The sequence below is a fragment of the Odocoileus virginianus genome, chromosome 7, assembly GCF_023699985.2.
Source record: "Odocoileus virginianus isolate 20LAN1187 ecotype Illinois chromosome 7, Ovbor_1.2, whole genome shotgun sequence".
Lineage (NCBI taxonomy): Eukaryota > Metazoa > Chordata > Mammalia > Artiodactyla > Cervidae > Odocoileus > Odocoileus virginianus.
The window spans coordinates 7,037,438-7,055,494 of NC_069680.1; the positions used below are offsets into that span (position 1 = coordinate 7,037,438).

General features: G+C 44.3%; 1 protein-coding gene and 1 non-coding gene across 3 annotated transcripts in view; one reads left to right on the forward strand and one right to left on the reverse strand.

Moving 5' to 3' along the window:
* The window catches only part of PDCD11 (programmed cell death 11), a 43,362-nt gene that overhangs the window by 671 nt on the left and 24,634 nt on the right, over positions 1-18,057 (forward strand). For both annotated transcript variants that reach the window (XM_070470101.1, XM_070470102.1), the window contains exons 2-15: positions 1,384-1,496; positions 2,447-2,578; positions 3,548-3,715; positions 5,159-5,320; positions 6,819-6,942; positions 7,357-7,538; positions 10,979-11,086; positions 12,191-12,397; positions 13,044-13,168; positions 13,353-13,413; positions 14,063-14,209; positions 15,909-16,160; positions 16,709-16,843; positions 17,343-17,537. In XM_070470101.1, coding sequence (XP_070326202.1) covers positions 1,395-1,496; positions 2,447-2,578; positions 3,548-3,715; positions 5,159-5,320; positions 6,819-6,942; positions 7,357-7,538; positions 10,979-11,086; positions 12,191-12,397; positions 13,044-13,168; positions 13,353-13,413; positions 14,063-14,209; positions 15,909-16,160; positions 16,709-16,843; positions 17,343-17,537 — 2,100 coding nt within the window. In that variant the 5' untranslated portion in view covers positions 1,384-1,394. The remainder of the gene's footprint in view (positions 1-1,383; positions 1,497-2,446; positions 2,579-3,547; positions 3,716-5,158; positions 5,321-6,818; positions 6,943-7,356; positions 7,539-10,978; positions 11,087-12,190; positions 12,398-13,043; positions 13,169-13,352; positions 13,414-14,062; positions 14,210-15,908; positions 16,161-16,708; positions 16,844-17,342; positions 17,538-18,057) is intronic.
* On the reverse strand, positions 9,662-9,768 carry LOC139036156 (U6 spliceosomal RNA). The gene has a single exon (XR_011488888.1). It is a non-coding gene; the product is annotated as a U6 spliceosomal RNA (small nuclear RNA).

Here is an 18,057-nt window from a genome sequence, read left to right on the forward strand (position 1 = left end):
ATTTCTCTGTTGTACTGCAGTTGAATCCTGCCCGGTGTGTACCTTCCTTCAGTTCTATCTCCTTGTGGCGCTAACGGTAAAGAACCCGCCTGCCAATGCAGGAAACATAGAGAGGCAGGTTCGATCCCTGGGTTGGGAAGATTCCCTTGAAGGAAGAAATGGCAGCCCATTCCGGATTCTTGTCTGAAGAATCCCGTGAACCGAGGAGCATAGCGGGCTACAGTCTGTAGAGTCGCGAAGAGTCGGACAGAACCAAAGCGGCTTAGCACGCAGTCGGTTTACCTTCGAAGCTTCAGTCCTGTCTCCTTGTCCAGACTATAGCCTGCAGTATATACATGTTTTGGTTACTGTTCTGTCTTTTCCTTTTCTTAAGGGTCTAACTTGCCCAAGTAAAAGTTAATTTACTCACACCAAATGAAAGATCTGACACTGAGAGCTCAACCTTTTATTTATTTATTTATTTTTTCAACCTGTCTTTTAAAATTTAATTCTCACCTTGTAATCTAGTTGAAACAGTTCTTCAAAGAAAGACGAGCAAGCTTATGAGCAGTTTTAAATATTTTTTAAATTATGTATTATTTATTTGGCTGCACTGAGTCTTTGTTTCTGCAGGCTTTCTCTAGTTGTGGCGAGCAGGGGCTTCTCATTGCGGTGGCTTCTCTTGTGGAGAACAAGCTCTGCAGTGCTGCGGCTTTAGTAGTTGTAATGCATGGACTTAGTTGTTCATGGGATGTGGAATCTTCCTGGATTCAGGGATCAAAATGGTGTCCCCTGCATTGCCAGGAGGATTGTTAACTACTAGACCAGCAGGGAAGTCTTTGTGAGCAATTTGACAGACGTATTGGTGCTCAGAATAATTGGTTTTTCCTGTCTCCATGCTTTTTCTCATATTCATTCTGCTTTTCCCTTTTCATCTGTCAAAATCCTTTTCATCTTTTAACATGCAGCTCCTACATGCAGCATCTTTTTAAGGAAGCCTTCCTCCTCTGCTGAAGCCTCATTATTTTCTACCTCCTTTTTGATAGCTTATAACCTGACCTGTATTTTAGATTATTTGCAGAATTGTTTTATCTTAGAAGTATGCATGTTCTTTGAAGGTAAGGGGTTTGTAGTCATTTGAGTATCTGTGACTTAACTGAAACTGCTTAATGATGCTCCATTGAAAGTATAACTTACTGGAGAAAACCATGTGAATGTGTGGTTTTTGAAGCAAAGACCTTTAGAAAGATGAATTATGGATTATCTGTTGCCTGGCATCAAACCATCCATTTCTTAGTCCTGAATGCTGTCTAGCACACTGGTGCTAGAAGGCTCTGTCTCTTGCCCATTGATCACAGCCTTGACACTAAAGTACGTATTACCAACTTTTTGCATTGTTTTTAGGACGCTCAAACATGGCGGCCATGGAAGAAAGCTTCCCCCGTGGCGGTACAAGAAAGACCCACAAATCAGAGAAAACTTTCCAGCAATCAGTTGAACAAGACAACTTATTTGATGTAAGTGGTGTGCTTTCTTGGGAAGACTCACAGAACACTTTCTCTCTAGTGTCCTTCTGGAGAGTGAGCCTTGTTTTCCAGATAGGATTCTTGTTGAAGTCTATTTTTATAAATTTAACTTGTTAGAGAGTCCATCCCACCACAAGGCTATATCTTTTGAAGCATGAGTGGCATTTATTATATAAATTTTCAGTGCCGTTCTTTCTTTTTTTGGCCACACTGGGAGGCCTGTGGGATTTTAATGTCCTGACCAGGAATCGAAACTGCACCATCGGTAGTGAACGTGCAGAGTCCTAACCACTGGACTGCCAGGGAATTCCCTGTTTCTCATTCTCAGAAACTTACCGTGTTGATTAAGGATGGAGAGAAAACAGTTTGAATGAGGTTTGAATGAGGCTCTGTAAAATGATCATGATTTGCCTTAGAATTTAAAATCTTAACCTAAAGTAGGTTGTACTCCAAATGCTAGCAGGACCAGAACTAACATTCGATTGTATGCATAGGTCTATTTTATGTACTCTTTCCAACTGTATTGTGAAGCAGAGATCACCATTCCATGGTGGGAAACTGAGGCCCAGAGAGGTTATATAGTTCAGCTGAAACCACACAGCTTGTTATGGTGGAGATCTTTGTGACTCTACCTTTTTTATTTTCATGCACTGTTCCAAATTGCTTCTCCCACCGGGGAACCCCTGTGTCCATCCCTGTCAAGGGAGGAAGAACACAGAAGGGAAGAGGCTTTTAGAATAGAGCTCAGATTTTCGTCATAGGGAGCATTGGTGTCAGGATGGGAGACTGGCCACGAGGCAGGAATTAAAGAACAGTTGGGAGTGGGGTGGAGTAGAAGGGTGACAAAACAGGGTGACAGATGAACTGAAATTGAAGGGAAAGGCCTGGATAAGCTACTTTTTATTTTTTTGGATCTTCTCCCCCTCCCTCCACCACTTTAGATTTCTACTGAAGAGGAATCTACCAAAAGGAAAAAGATCCAGAAAGAGCCAGCAAAAACAAAAAAGTTGAAAGTTGAAACCAGAGAAAGCAGCAAGTTTGTCAGAGAGAAGTTTGAAATCCTTAATGTGGAGGTTTGCCAGTGTTTGGTTTTGAACAAACTCTGATGTGTTCTTCTTCCTTTCCTCTTCCCATTTTTCCTTCATTCTTTGCGTATATATACATGTATGTATATCTTATGTCTTATTCCAGTTTTGTCAATACCTGTGATCATGGATTGTGTGTTTTTCTTTTTAGCGGCTAAGTCCCTCATCCTGCTGATGCTCTCACGGAACTTGTGTTTTAGTAAATTCATAGGTTAGAATTGGCAGTACCCTTAACAGTCATTCTGAAATGAATACCCTTTCATTTCACAGATGTGGAAACTTACCTCAGAGAAGTGAAGCGGTCTTTTTATGTCCCTTAAATTTTTAGGTAAATCTGGTACTTTAGTTATAAAAAAGAAAAAGCCAAATGATAGTGAAGGGAAAGATACACACGGATGTAGATAGTGAAGGGAAAGTCACTTCCAGCCTGTAGAAATATTTTGTTCCTCCTGTGTGTTACTTAAAAAAAAAGTTGGTGCCAACATTAGAAAACTTAAAAATTTTACATTAAGAATGTGATTTCTGGCTTCTTATAGAAACTTGAAAGTGCTGATAATGCAAATATGCACTCCCTCATATTTGTAGCCACACATTGCTGAATAGTGTTTGTGCCCTTTAGACCTGGCACACACATGCCGGACTTCCATAGTCTCCCCTGGCCTGTGTTCTGCCTTGCGTTGCCTCCCAGGCATTTGAGCTTAGGTTGTGTGGAATAAAGGAAAAGGTGAGCGTGCCCTCCAACACCCTCATGCTGTAAACACAGTGGTATCATTTCAGCCTCTCATGGTGCTCAGTCAGAAATATGACGAGTGTATGATATATACACGTATGTCTCTCTTGTAGCTTTTTTATGTCAGAGTTAGGACTAGAAGCCAGATTCCCCCACCTCCCCACCTCCCTACCTCCCTATTCATTGTTCTCTTCCCTGTTGTACATAATTCACTCTTTCTCTTCTAGTCCCTGTGTGAGGGGATGCGGATTTTGGGTTGCGTGAAAGAGGTAAATGAACTGGAACTGGTGATTAGTCTCCCCAATGGCCTCCAAGGGTGTGTGCAAGTGACTGAAATCTGTGATGCTTACACTGAAAAACTGAATGAGCAGGTAGCGCAAGAAGAACCCCTGCAGGTAAGGGAAACCTGAATGAAATCTGTAACTGGAGTAAGATGTAAGATGACAGCTTTGATAAGTGCTAAGAAGGAAAGGTACAAGATACCAAGAGAGTTTATGAAAGAGAGTTTATTTTTAGGTTTTTTAAATTTTTTAAATAAGGGGACTTTCACTTAGGCCAGGAAACTTAGAAGACTTGCCCGAGGAAGGGATACCTGAGCTGAATGTGAAGGATGAGGGTAGGCTGGAGAAGGAAGGAAGGGAGTTCAGGCAGAAGGAGCCTGATATGTAGCAGAAGACGGCCGGTGTGACTAGAACAGAGAGCAGGGAGAGTGGTGTGAGATGGGGCTGGAGGGCTGGGTGGAGACTAGACCATGTTAAGGATTGGTTTTTCTGGAATCAATTGGAAGCCCTTGAAATGCTCTCATTGAGGTGGGTGATACGTAGACAGAAGACAGAATGAATCAAAGCAGCATGAGTAGTTGCTTAGGAACTAGTTCAGAGGCTGTTGTTAGAGTCCAGGCTCTGAGATTGATGGATTTACTGAGGGCTGAGGAGGTAAAGTCAGTGCCTAGTGATGGATTCCATATGGGTGGCAAGGCCAAGAGACATGTCAGAAATGAGTCCTAGGTTTCTGTTGAGCATGGTTAACAGTTGGCCAGGTCATCTTGAGATAAGAAACCCTGAAAGGGTACCAGGATTGGGAGAGATGATCATGATTTGATTTTTGGTTGTGTTGAGTTTGAGGTACAATTGAGACGACCAGTAAATAGGTGATTCTAGAGCCGAGTGAGATTGCTTTGTGTAGGTAGATGGTGGTTGAAGCTGTGGAGGAGGAAGAAGTTGCTTATAGGGGGCACACAAAGGGAGAAGAAAGACTGAACCAGGAGTAAACAGTGTATGTTAGTTGCTGAATAAAAGGAGAGTTGCAGTCAGAAGAAGGTGGGGCCAGTGAGGTAGAGGAAAAAACCGATGAAGGAAAGGTCAGAAGCCGGGAGAAAATGTTTCAGGAAGGAATCAGCACCAGAGTAAAATGCCTTGTTAAGGTCATGTGAGAGAAGGCCTGTAAAGTGGGCTGTTGCATCTAGCCACGTGCAGGTCATTGGAGATTTTGTTGGGAGAAATCAAGTATGGAGTGAGGGGGTGGAATGCAGATTGCAGAAAGCTGAGAAGTAAGTGGAAGATGAGGTAAATGAGGAAGTACAGTAATTGTAGAAGATTGTTTTGACAAGTCATTTTACATCTGCCTGTTGTGTGGAGATGTTTGGAGACCTTACCTGTAATCCAAGACTGTGATATGGCCACAAACTAATGCCTTTGTCGGGGGGCAGTTACTCTCTTCAACTGCCTTTTGGGCTCTGGGAATCTAATTATGAGAAACCACTGAATTCAGGGTCGGGCAGTGAATTCTCAGTTTAGGGGAAAGGTATGTATCAGATTTTTCTCACTTGTATCATGCAGGACCTGGTTGGCTTGCCTGAGCTCTTCTCACCTGGAATGCTGGTGAGATGTGTGGTGAGCAGTCTCGATACCACAAAGGGGGGCAAAAAGAATGTCATGCTATCACTGAACCCCAAAAATGTCAACAAAGTGCTGAGTGCTGAGACCCTGAAACCTGGCATGGTACGTATCTGGGGCAAGGGAGGAGGAGCAGGCAACATGCCTTCTCCGTGTCCTGCCTTCTTGGGGTGTCTAGACTACCATTCACTTTGAGCTTAACTGTTACACATGGGGGTGTGTCTTTTCCTGGGGGAAGATCTCCAAGGTGCTTTGGGTACTTAATGGAAGTTGAAGACTTGAACCTAATCACATCATTCTGGATGGGAGAAAGGGAAAGCAAGCCCCACATTTGCTGGTAGGGGATAAAAAGATGCCTCCAAGGAACCTTAGCAAGGGTGAGAAAGTAAGTTCTTGAAGTGCCTTCTTTACTGAGACTTCCTCACAGATGAAGTCCTTTCCAAAAGCCACTGAAATTTGTGGGGGAAGCTTGGGGGCTGCTGTCAGAGAAAGAGACAGGGTAGACAGAGCAGTTAGTCTGTCAGCCGTATTAATGGATACTCCACTACTGAATCTCCCAGTCCAGGGGCGGTTCAGGAGATGTGAGTCCCTGCTCAGCACCTCCAAGTTGAGTCGGTGTAAAACACACTTATGTAAACTGTACTCACTTAAGAGGAAGGAGATAAATGTGATCTTGAAACATTTGGTTAGAAGCAGTGAAGTTTGGACCAAGCCCTGAAGGTTGAGTAGAATGGGGAACAAACCACAAGTAAGTTGTTGGAAATTGACAAGTACCGGGAGGCGGCTGTTGGACAGTTGCTGTTTTAGACACTTTCTCTGAAGACATTTTCATAGCTACCTTGTGAGGCCAATAGGTATCACTCGTGTACATTTGAGAAAATAGACTGAAAAATGTTTACCTGACTTAAGTGGCCAAAGGCCACATAGGTAGTGATTATTAGAGTAAGATTTGAATGCCACAGTGCTTCCAGTGAAATGTAAAGGAGGTTGGCAAGATTTTTTGGTGAAGTGAGGGGAGTGTTGGAGGTGCTTAGAAAAGACATGATGACAGCTAGAAGGGTGGCTCTGGATTCTCAGTTGTCTTGGCACTGGGGGTGCCAGCACTGCACCCCTTTCATGTATATGACATGAAAGACTTGCCTATCTTTTGAAAATCCTCCAGAAAGAGAACCCTCTTTGTCATTCCATTAGTCAGCTCCTCACTGTCTGGAAACCATAAGATCTTCAAACCCCAGGAGAGTTAAAGTTGATTGATGTCTTTCCCTCTTCTATCCTTTAATGAGATTGAGGTTGTTTTCCTTAAAAAAATTTTTTTCAGTATAGTTGATGTATAGTATTAGACAAGTTACAGTTGTACATTAGTGATTCACAACTTTTGAAGGTTATACTCCATTTAGAGTTATAATCAAATATTGGCTGTATTCCCTGTGTTGTAGCAATTGAGGTTTAACTTTAAAAGTGGGAGGATGCTTGGGATTCTGGGATGATTTGTTGAGACCAGTGGTGGGGACAGTCATGTTTGATGTGTCTGGTAGTGAGTGTTGGTTGTGTGTCCTATGACCGTAGACTTTTGAACTTTTGGGAATGCTTTCTCTCCCTCCAGCTGCTCACGGGCACTGTGTCCAGCCTGGAAGACCATGGCTACCTAGTGGACATCGGTGTTAATGGGGCCAGAGCTTTTCTGCCACTGCAGAAAGCCCAGGAGTACATTCGGCAGAAGAACAAAGGTGAGGGGAAGGAGAAGGACGAGTGCGTGGTTGTGAGGTAGTCTGTGTGGGGATTATGTTTAAATGCCACCGTTTCAGTAAGTGTGGAGTGCCAGGCTCACTAAAATCTGATGGTTCAGTTTCACTTTTTCCCACGTAGAAGATTCCACTGAAATTTGAACCCTCAGGGCCTCTGAACCAGCACTCTCCTGCCTTGTTGAGGTTTTTGTATTTTTTTGTGTGGTAGTTGATTCTAGATCAGTTAGAGTCATTTCACTCCCTTTTTTGTAGATGGTTTCTTGAAAATTGGGAATATGGGGAGTACTGCATGGTAACTGGACAAGTTGGCATGGATCTTGAAGGTGTCACTTGAGCCCAAGTTAAAAGTTCTTCTCATAATAGATGTTTTTTCCTTTTGGGGCGCTGGACTTGCAGGTGCTAAATTGAAGGTGGGTCAGTACCTGAACTGCCTCATTGAAGAGGTGAAGGGCAGTGGAGGAGTGGTCACTCTGTCTATTGGTCACTCAGAAGTTTCTGCTGCCACTGCTACTGAGGAGCAGAGTTGGACCCTCAATAGTTTGCTACCAGGACTGGTGGTCAAAGCGCAGGTACAGAAGGTAAGCCATTCATTGTTACTATTGTTTTCTAAAATAAAAATAATTTGTATTAAAGTGGAGTGTGCACACAGTCTAAAGTTGTGCTGTCCAGTCAGGTAGCCCCTGGTCCCATGTGGCCATTAGTACTTGAGATATAGCCAGTATCACATGTTAAAATGATAATATTTTGCCTGTATGGGGTTAAATAAACTATTAAAACAAATCTCATCTCTTTCTTTGTAGTTTTTATAGTGTGACTGCTAGGAAACTGAAAATTACATATGTGACTTCAGTTACATATGTGCTGTAGACTGTGCTGACCTAAAGATTAAATGGTATTAATATTAAAAGGCTTCTAATGAAGAACTCTTACCCCATTGAACCTCCATCTTTAATTATTTTAGCTTATCTTTTAAAGTTTACCTCTGTATTTCTAAGTAATATGCTTCTGCTAGATCTCATAGTTTAACACTTTGAGGCACTGAGTTTTAACCCTTTATCAAGGTAGATGAAATTTCAGCTCTTATTCCTGCCTTCTCCCAACTTTTGATTAAATCATCATTCAGTGTTTAAATTATTACAACCACATAAATATTGTTTACTCACTGAACTAGGTAATATAATTTGTTTCTTGAACCATTTCCTCCCCCAACCCTGGAGTTGATGATCAGTTTTGTTTCTCTCATTTGCTGAATTCTCTTCCTGTCATTGTTTCTTCATACATCCTGTAGTTATTTTTCCCTCATTATTTTCTATATTTTCAAACCCTTTAAAATAATCTTTGTTATTTTTCTTCCCATCTGGAGTCCTTCTACTGTCATCTGGCTCCAGTCTGGTTGCTTTGAAAAGCTGCTGCATAGCTGATATCCAGAGGCTTCTGGTCTTTATCATTCTGGATCCTTCCCCACTCTTCTGTATTGGATAGAACCTTCTTTGATTCCATGTATTTCTCTTTTTTCGTTTACTCACTTGTTTTAATGTGTCACATTCTCCAGAAACATCCTCAAAAAAGCACAAGCATTCATGCTAAGTTGGTCAGTTGTGTCTGACTCTTTGCAACCTCATGGACTGTAGCCCATCAGGCTCTTCTGTCCATGGAATTCTCCAGGCAAGAATACTGGAGTGGGTAGCAATTCTCTTTTCCCAGGGACCTTCCCAACCCAGAGATTGAGCCCAGGTCTCCCATATTGCAGGTGGATTCTTCACCATCTGAGCCACCAGGAAAGTCCCCTAAAAGCACATTGGAGGTTAATCTCGACTTACTGTGTCTTGAAATTCCCAAGACCGCTGCCAGGTTTGATGATTCCCCATGGAGACTCATAAGACTCAGCATGTAGTGGTCCTCATACCTGTGATCCCCTACAGGGAAAGGAGTCAAAGCAAAATCAGCAAAGAGAAAAGGCCCATGGAGTGAAGTCTGAAAGAAACCAGGCATAAGCCTCTGAGAATCCTCTTCTAGTGGTCACAGGGGTGTATTTAATTCCTCTAGCAACAGGTTATGACAACACATATGAATGTTGTGAGGGCTTCTCAGGTGGTGCTAGTGGTAAAGAACCTGCCTGCCAATGCAGGAATTAAGAGATGTGGGTTCGATCCCTGAGTCGGGAAGATCTCTTGGAGGGGGATGGGGGCATGGCACCCCACTCCAATATGCTTGCCTTGGAAGTCTCATGGACAGAGGAGCTTGGTGGGCTACAGTCCATGGGGCCACAAAGAGTTGGACACGACTGAAGCGACTTAGCATGCACACATGCACGTGAGTGTTGTCTACCAGCAAAGCTCATTGAGGGTTTTTATTTTTATGACTGAATAATATTCCATCATATGAAGTTTGTGGACATTCAGTTGTTTCCACTTTTGGCTCTTAGGAGTAATGCTGCTGTGAAATTTGTGTATAGGTTTTTGTGGGGACACATGTTTTCATTTCTAAGAATGGACTTGCTGGGTCATATGGTAACTCTGTGTTTAACTTTTTGAGGAACAGCCAAAGTGGCTGCAATTTCCACATCCTCACCAGCAATTTAAGAGTTCTAGTTTCTTCATATTCTCATTAACACCACTTCTTTTTATTATGGTTCTCCTAGAAGGGGTGGGTGTGAAGTGGTATTTTGTTATTTTGATATGCATTTTTTTTTCTTTTTTTTTAAAATATGGAACGCTTCATGAATTTACGTGTCATCCTTGCTCAGGGGCCATGTTAATCTTCTCTGTATCGTTCCAATTTTAGTATATGTGCTGCCGAAGCGAGCACTGATACGCATTTCTCTAATGATTAGTGATGTTGAGCATCTTTTCATGTTGTGAATTGGCCATTTATAAATTTTTTGGAGAAATATTGAATCAAGTCCTTTATCCATTGTTTTTTATTGTTATGGTAAAAAGAATTCTTTGTATATTCTAGATACACGCCCTTTATCAGATAGTTTAAAGTATTTAATTTTCTTTTTCTGGAACTCCTATTAGTATGATGTTGAACTTAATGGATCAGTTCTAATTTTCTTACTTTTTACTCTGTTTTGATACATGCATGCATTTGCAGCCTACCTTAGGGAGAGGCTCTCAGCTTAAACCTCCCATTCTCTATTGAGTTTTTGTTTTGACTGCCATCTTATGAGAGGGGCACTAAAAAACCGCTGGGAAGTCTGTGAGCCTGGGTGGACTTGCTGTCTGGCCGACTTCCCTGTCAGGGGCAGGAGCTAGCGGATCATCTTTAAGAAACCTCGAGGTGTCACTGTTAGAAATCTTCTCTGGCATGTTAGATTTCTCTAGAAAGGATCTAAGGATATAAACCTGGCTGCCTAAGAGCTGGATGGCTGAAAGGGGCTGGATGTCTTCATATCTGTATGATATTCAGAATTTTTCTTAATTCACATTTTCATGGTTTGTGCACGATTCCTGTGTTTTGAATCTGATACAGTTTCCAAGAGAATAAATCTCCCACTTTCTATGGAGATGGGAGAAGGGTGAACCCTATAGGACCTGGGGATCTGACTTAGTTTCCTGACCTCAGTGCTCTCTTTTGAGGGCCTTGTCACCCTGCTTTCTTGGCTTTGCGAGCCTCTGGTGGGTGAGTTGCTCATGGTCAGTATCTCCCTCTTGCACGCATGTGGGTTTTCCCATGTTAACCTGAGCACATCACCAAGTTAGCAACAACTTGTCCAAGTTGTCAGGCTGGCGGTTCCTCAAGGATCTTTGTGTAAAGTGCTTTCCATCCCTTTGGGAAATCCTGAGAGTGGAGAATCCTCTCAGGCTGGGGGATGTAGTGGTGATGGGTGAGCTTACTGATTATAGGAAGAGCCAGTGCCAGGGGTTGTGCTGCCCCTTTAAGAAAGATGATAAGGGTTGTGGGGGGTGGGGGAGAGTTATGGTAATGTGGCCTTGAATGTTTAGTATGAACAGTCTCTTTCCTTCCTGATTCTTTCAGAGAGATGTTTTTCACAATTGGTTCTGTTTATTTCTAGGTGACTCCGCTTGGCCTTACGCTTAAATTCCTCTCATTCTTCAATGGCCTGGTTGACTTTATGCACCTGGATCCTAAGAAAGCCGGAACATATTTCTCAAATCAGCAAGTAAGAAATGTTGCATTGATCTTTTCTTGATTTCACTTGTGTTGCAACCAGTGTCACAGCTGCTACAGGCAGGTCCTGGGACTTGGCTGTATGGGTGTTAGGGGTGGTGAAGAGAATGAAAGGTGTCTTGGAAGGACCATAGGAAACGGTCAGTGATTATTTCTGGGGATTGAGATTAGAATAGGAGCCTATGAAAAAGAAAACACCTTGTAATTTTTGTTTCATAGATTCTGATTCTTTTTCTCTCTTGGTAGTGAAACTTTTGCCTTTATAATTTAAAGTGTTCTAAGAAAGTGTTAACTTAGGAGAACAAAATGTATATTTAATATATACATTTGTATTCAAAATATGAAAGTGCTATATGAAATGAATGTGAATGTGAAAGTGCTATGGTGCACCTGGCTAAAATACTGCCTGATTATGCAGTCAAGTGTTAGTGGTTAAGTCTAAGTGATTTTTCTTCCCTGATCTAAATATTCAAATTTTCTACAATGATTGTGGATATTTGGGAAGAAAATTCCTAACTGTTGTTTTTTATTAAAAATTCCAAAATGATTTTTTTTTTTACCAGTAACTCATGCTAATGGAAGCTATAGAGACCTTGTTGGTTTTTTGTTTTTGTTGTTTTATTTTTTAAAGTAGATTTTCCCAGCACCTGGTGATGATAATATTGATTTTTTGGTGAACCTCTTTCTAGTGACTTTTTTCCTCCTTGTAGTCATACTTGTGTACAGAGTTGAGACATTTTACATGCTATGACCTTGTGATCAGAGCAGGCTGTTTCTGGTGTTTCAGATGAGCTTCTGGATACAGTGATGCCAGTGCATGGCTCCTGTTGCATATGCATTATTAGGCTCATGGTGTTGAGGGGACCCTGATACCCATGATACCCGTGTTCCTGCCCTTGAGTAAGCATTGATTCAGTCAGGCGTAGTTCCTCTGGGGTGTTCTGTGTGTATTTACCACATGCCGTTTGATTGTACAAGCTGATTTTAGTACTTCCACCTATAACTTGGTCAGCCCAGCGAGAGTCTTAACCCCTGAAAGTCGGCTCCGGGTGTCTTGTCTCCAGTGTGCCTTATCCTCATCGTGTCCCTTGTCTAGGTACGGGCCTGTGTCCTCTGTGTGCATCCTCGGACCAGAGCTGTGCGGCTGAGCCTGCGCCCCGTCTTCCTGCAGCCTGGGCGCCCACTCACCCGGCTCTTGTGCCCGCAGCTAGGAGCTGTGCTGGATGACGTGCCCGTCCAGGGCTTTTTTGGCAATGCCGGGGCCACCTTTAAGCTGAAGGATGGTGCTCTGGCCTATGCTCGGGTAAGGAGTCTCTTTGTTTCATCAGGTTCTCATCACCAGAAGGACTTTGGGGACATGGGTTCTTTTTGCTTCCTTCATCCCTGAGTATTAGTTTCCTATTTTTGAATTTCCCCAAACGTGGCAGACAGTTAATAAGAACTTGAACAAATTCTGTTATATTAGAGTACCTTGAAATTGGCTTGCCTTAATTGATACCAGATTGATGTTAGGAACAAGAATGAGTTAGGATCTACACCAGGGCTTGGCAAAGTTGTTTTAAAGGGCCAGATAGTAAATATTTTAGACTCATGTACCATATGGACTCTGTCCTAACTACTCATCTTTGTTGTAGCCTGAAAGCAACAAGGACAGTATGTGAATGAAAGGGCATGGCTATGTGCTAGGCAAACTTTTACTTACAAAAATAGGCATTTCATTGTGAACTGTGATTTATTGACCCATGATCTAGACTGTTCTCTGACTTTATAGAGATTCTCTGGTAGTAAAAAACAGTTTTTTAGTTAGAGCAATTATTTTAACATGTAATCAGAGTGCTGTTTTTATGGTAGGTGATAAATGTTCTGAGTCATTTGCACATCTGATTTAATATCTGATTGTCTGAGATCTCTTGCCTCTGACTTGTCCTTAATCACTTGGTACTCTGTAGCGCAGCCATCTCTCCAATTCTAAGAAAACTTTCAAACCTGAGGCCTTCAAGCCAGGGAACACTCACAAGTGTAGAATCATCGACTACAGCCAAATGGATGAACTGGCCTTGCTCTCTCTGCGGACGTAAGTCTGTCACTCACTGTGTGGGGTATAGAGGTGTGCGTCTTTATCTGTGGTGCATGCTCACGGCGTTTCCTGTCCTTACTTGGTGAGAGTTTCTTTTCCTGCCAGTGTGATTTTGGTAGCCTTGAATTTTAGGCAGCCTCTGCCCTAATGTATTTAATCTTGTATTTGCCTTTTGTTCTAGGTCTATTATTGAAGCTCAGTTCCTTTGGTATCATGACATCAAACCTGGGGCTTTGGTTAAGGTAAGACCTCAAGCATATAATTAGGCACTCTCCCACCTTCAGATAGTCTTTAGTTCACAGGTTAACTGGCAGCTCATTAGTCCTTAGATGAACGCATTTAAAGACATGCTCCTTCCCTCTGCCTGCTAACTGGGATTTGTTTTTCTTCTCTTGGGTGACTTGAAATTAATTTCACGGTAAAGTCTTGCTAACACCATGCCACTACACAGAGGCAGTAGATCATCAGTCTTGAGAATTGATGGTGTTTATTAGACCAGGTCAAAAGTTAGTTCTTTGGTAATTTAGCCACCTGGGATATTAGAAAGGAGTCAGTTCCAGTTGCCTCTCCTGTCTATAGCCACTTAGCCCCAGTGGAGCAGCTCCCCTTTTTATGTAGAGTTCATTCCTTAGCAGACATAGTCCCCTCCATTGGAGATGGAACTGGTAAGACAGACAGATGCTCACACAAAAAAATGTGACGGGTCTCATAAATAAACCCTACTGCATCCAGCCCAGTGTGGGGCATGTGCTTTGCCCCTATGAGATCTAGAACAACAGGTAGTTACCCCAGGAAGCTAAACTTTGAAAGAGAGGTGTGAGATGCTTTGTTGTAAGAAGTATAGGAAAGACATTCTTGAGGCATCATGGCATCTTTTCCTTGGATTCTTAGGGCAAAGTGCTGACCATAAAGCCACACGGAATGGTGGTGAAGATGGGCAGGCAGATCAGGGGCCTGGTACCTACCATGCACCTGGCCGACATCCTTATAAAGAATCCGGAGAAGAAATACCACATTGGGGATGAGGTCAAGTGCCGGGTGAGCCTCCCGAAGGGTTGCTGATGGGGTTGGCCAGATAGGAAGAGAGCAGTGCTTCACAGGTGGAGTTTCTGCCTTTTTCCACAAAGTGACCACATAATGTCTGCAGTGCTGTGCCTGGCACTGGGAAGAGAAAAATGGGTCCCTGCCTTTGATAATTGTATGGTATAATTGAGGGTTAAAATATCCATTCCTGAAGAGTGTGGGCCATGTGGCTTGGTGCAGGCTGTATGCTGTGGCCACATCTCAGAACAGGGAGATGAGGGTAGGCCGGGGCAGCAAGTCATTGAGAATAAGTGATGATCAGTAGCAGCTACCATGTAACATGTATTCTGTGCCAGTTGTTGAGCTCGGCACATCATAACATTTCATTTCATCCTTAAAATGGCCATAAGAAGGAAGTGCTGTTTTCCTCCTCTTAAAGGAAAGGCTAGGGATGCCAAGTGTCATATGGCATTGCCCAGAGTCATGTGGCTAATAAATGGCAGAACCACTTTTCAAGTTGAGCTCTATGTGATAATAATGTCTTCTAGATCTCTGGCAGAGGTGGGGCTTGAACTGGAAAGGATCAGTAGGATTTGGAAGGTTTAGGAAGATCAGGGGATGTGTCAGGTACAGAAGTAGCCCAAACAAAGCTGTCCAAACTTGAGTGTTTTACAACATAGACCTGAGAGAAGCTGCACAGAGTTATAAAGAGTACACATGATAATACACAGTGCTTAGGGCCTGGTGTATGCACACTCAAGTGTTAGGTTTTCTTATTTTCATGTAATTTCGTTATTGAGTCAACAAAGATATTGATTAGCCATTGGTACAAAATTTTACATTAGTGGGGTTAGGAAGTTAAAGGAATTTCTCTGCCTTCAAGGAGATGACCTTCTGAGGAATAAGAGGTGGTTGGGTCTCTCAGTCATAGTTTATAGCTAGTACACAGCTGTATTGAGGGGGGTGAACACACAGCAGTACTGAGGACTGAGGGGCTGAACAGATTCCGTCATTCATTCTGTTAGACAAGCTGCAGCGCTCCAGGAGAGAGGGAGCGGAGGCCAAGTAGGAATATCCGACACAGGCCTCTCTGGAGGTGTGATGGCATGTGAGTGTTGCTCTAGGCCCAGGCAGTCACTTACAGGAGGAGATACATTTGAAATAGAGATGAACGCTCCCTGGGTTATCATCTAGCAGGAAGCAGGGAGGATCTACAGCTGAGATTTTTCTCAGAGAGAAGGAGATAGCAGGTTTTTAGGAACTGACCATGGCCCAGGTCAGGGCTTCCCGGATAGCTTGGCTGGTAAAGAATCTGTCTGCAATACAGGAGACCCCGGTTCAATTCCTGAGTCAGGAAGTTCCCCTGGAGATGGGATAGGCCACCCACTCCAGTATTCTTGGGCTTCCCTGGTGGCCCAGATGGTAAAGAATAAAAATCTTCCTGCAATGCAGGAGGCCTGGGTCTGATCCTTAGTTGAGAAGATCCCTGGAGAAGGGCATGGCAATCCATTCCTGTATTCTTGCCTGGAGAATCCCCATGGATGAAGGAGCCTGGTGGGCTACAGTCCATGGGGTTGCAAAGAGTCAGACATAACTGAGTAACTAAGCACAGCACAGCACATGGCCCTCGGGCTCAGGGGGTGGCAGAGACTCCCTTTTGCAGTGGCTCCCTCAATAATGGATGACTTGGTGACAGCCAGTATCCTGTCCCTAGGTTTTGCTTTGTGACCCTAAAGCCAAGAAGCTCATGATGACCCTGAAGAAAACCCTGGTTGAGTCCAAACTTCCTGCCATTACCTGCTATGATGATGCCAAGCCTGGTCTGCAGACGCACGGCTTTATCCTCCGGGTCAAGGATTACGGCTGCATTGTAAAGTTCTACAATGATGTGCAGGGACTGGTGCCCAGGCACGAGCTCAGTGCCGAGTACGTCCCTGACCCAGAGAGTGTCTTTTACGCGGGCCAGGTAACCCTTCCCCTGGACAGGCTCCTCTCCTTGATGACCCTGGGAACACAGATTTGAAGGAGTAGGAGGGCTGCTTTTTAAGGGATCTGGAAGAGAGCATGAGGGTAGTGGGCCTGAGCCAGCTAAGTGGAGATGGAATGGAACAGAGAGAAACCCTCACAAGGGCTCACTGGAAGCTGGTAAACTTAATGGACCTTAGGCCCTCAACCTGGAAGGTGTTGGTTTTCACCACAATACACCTGAGTCACTTATATCAGCAGTTGTTCTGAGGCCACTGTCACCACAAGGGGGCACTGTCCTAAATCTAGTGAGTGTGCTGCTGTCTAGGAAAAGTTTTTTTAAAACTTGGGATTATTTCCCAAAATTCATTCATGTCTGTTTTTCACCCAGAAGGCTGATTCATGGGGATTCTGTGTAGCTCTCAGTACATTTGTTTTCACTGCCTTCTGATCTGATTCAGAGTCTTGGGGACTCTCCCAAGGCCTGTGTGGCACTGTGGGAGGGGGGGTACCTCTTTCCAGGGCCAAGCAGGTGTGGTTTCTCACCAGGTGGTGAAGGTTGCGGTGCTGAACTGTGAGCCGTCCAAGGAGAGGATGCTCTTGTCCTTCAGGCTGTTGAGTGATCCCAAGCAAGAGTATGAAGGACAGAATCAGAAGAAAAAGAAAGCCGTTAGTGCTGGGCAGGTACCTGACTTCTCCAGACAAATTATTTTAGTTACAGAAGCAGAGAGCAGGGTGCCACTGACACTGGGGTCCTGGCACCCCTGGAGGGGGAAGCTCAAAGGAGCCAGTTACAATTCTGGGGCCGTGGGTCAGAGCACAGGGAAGCTGTTTAGGAAAGGAGAGTGCTGCTGCAGCTTGGCTTGGTCTTGGCGTGCTGCTGTCCTTTTCCTCTGTGGGCTCTGGGCCAGCGTGCAAGGCTGTCTTTCCCTTGGGACCCATTGGAGGGACTTGGGAGAGGAACGACCTGAGCAGCAGATGGGTCCTGCTGTGTGTGTGGTGTGTGTGCCTGCCGGGTCTTTGGGAGCATGGGGTAGGAGTGGGAGAAAGCTGCTTCTCTGATCTCGACCTCTCAGTCATCCCTGGTGCTGGAATATGATGCCTCTGATCTCCACCTGACCCACACAGGCTGCTCTCTTCCCAAGACAAGTGCTGTATTTTTGTCTTTCTCCTCTCTGGGTAGTTGGTGGATGTGAAGGTTTTAGAGAAGACCAAAGACGGGCTGAAGGTGGCTGTCCTGCCCCACAACATCCCCGGCTTCCTCCCCACGGCTCATCTGTCGGACCATGTCACCAACGGCCCACTGTTGTATCACTGGCTCCAGACAGGTGACACCCTGCACCGGGTCCTGTGTCTGAGCGTGAGTGAGGAGCGGATTGTATCCTTTACTGGGCTGTAGGGGTGATGGAAGTGGAGGTGGGGGAGCGCTGTGCTTCTGGGGAGGGGCACAGGGGACTTCCGGGTCAGGTTCTGCTCTTAGTTGGAAACTCATGGGAAAGAAGTGGGTTCTGCCTTCAGATGTACACCCGTTGAACCACAGCAGTGGGCAAGCCTGCACTTTGCCTCTGTTTCCCTGGTGGTAATTAGAGCAAGACTGAGGTGCTGCTTGCAGATGCTAGTGGTCAGCGCAGAGTGGGAGTCCAGGGTGTTGGGGAGGGGGCCGTGTGGCATGCCGGACCCAGCGGGACACCCCCAGTGGCACACCCAGCCTTCTCAGGGCACTTAGTGCTTGTCCCCGAGTGGGAGCAGTTAGTCAATACCTGCTGTCCTCTTTCCTTACCTCCCCCCTCCCCTGCTGAGATACGGGTCTTAGAATATTCCTTTTGGTCTTAGTGTGGCAGCTTAGAAGGAAGACCCTGCCTTCTTTCTAACAGAATGTAAAATGAAATCTCAGAATG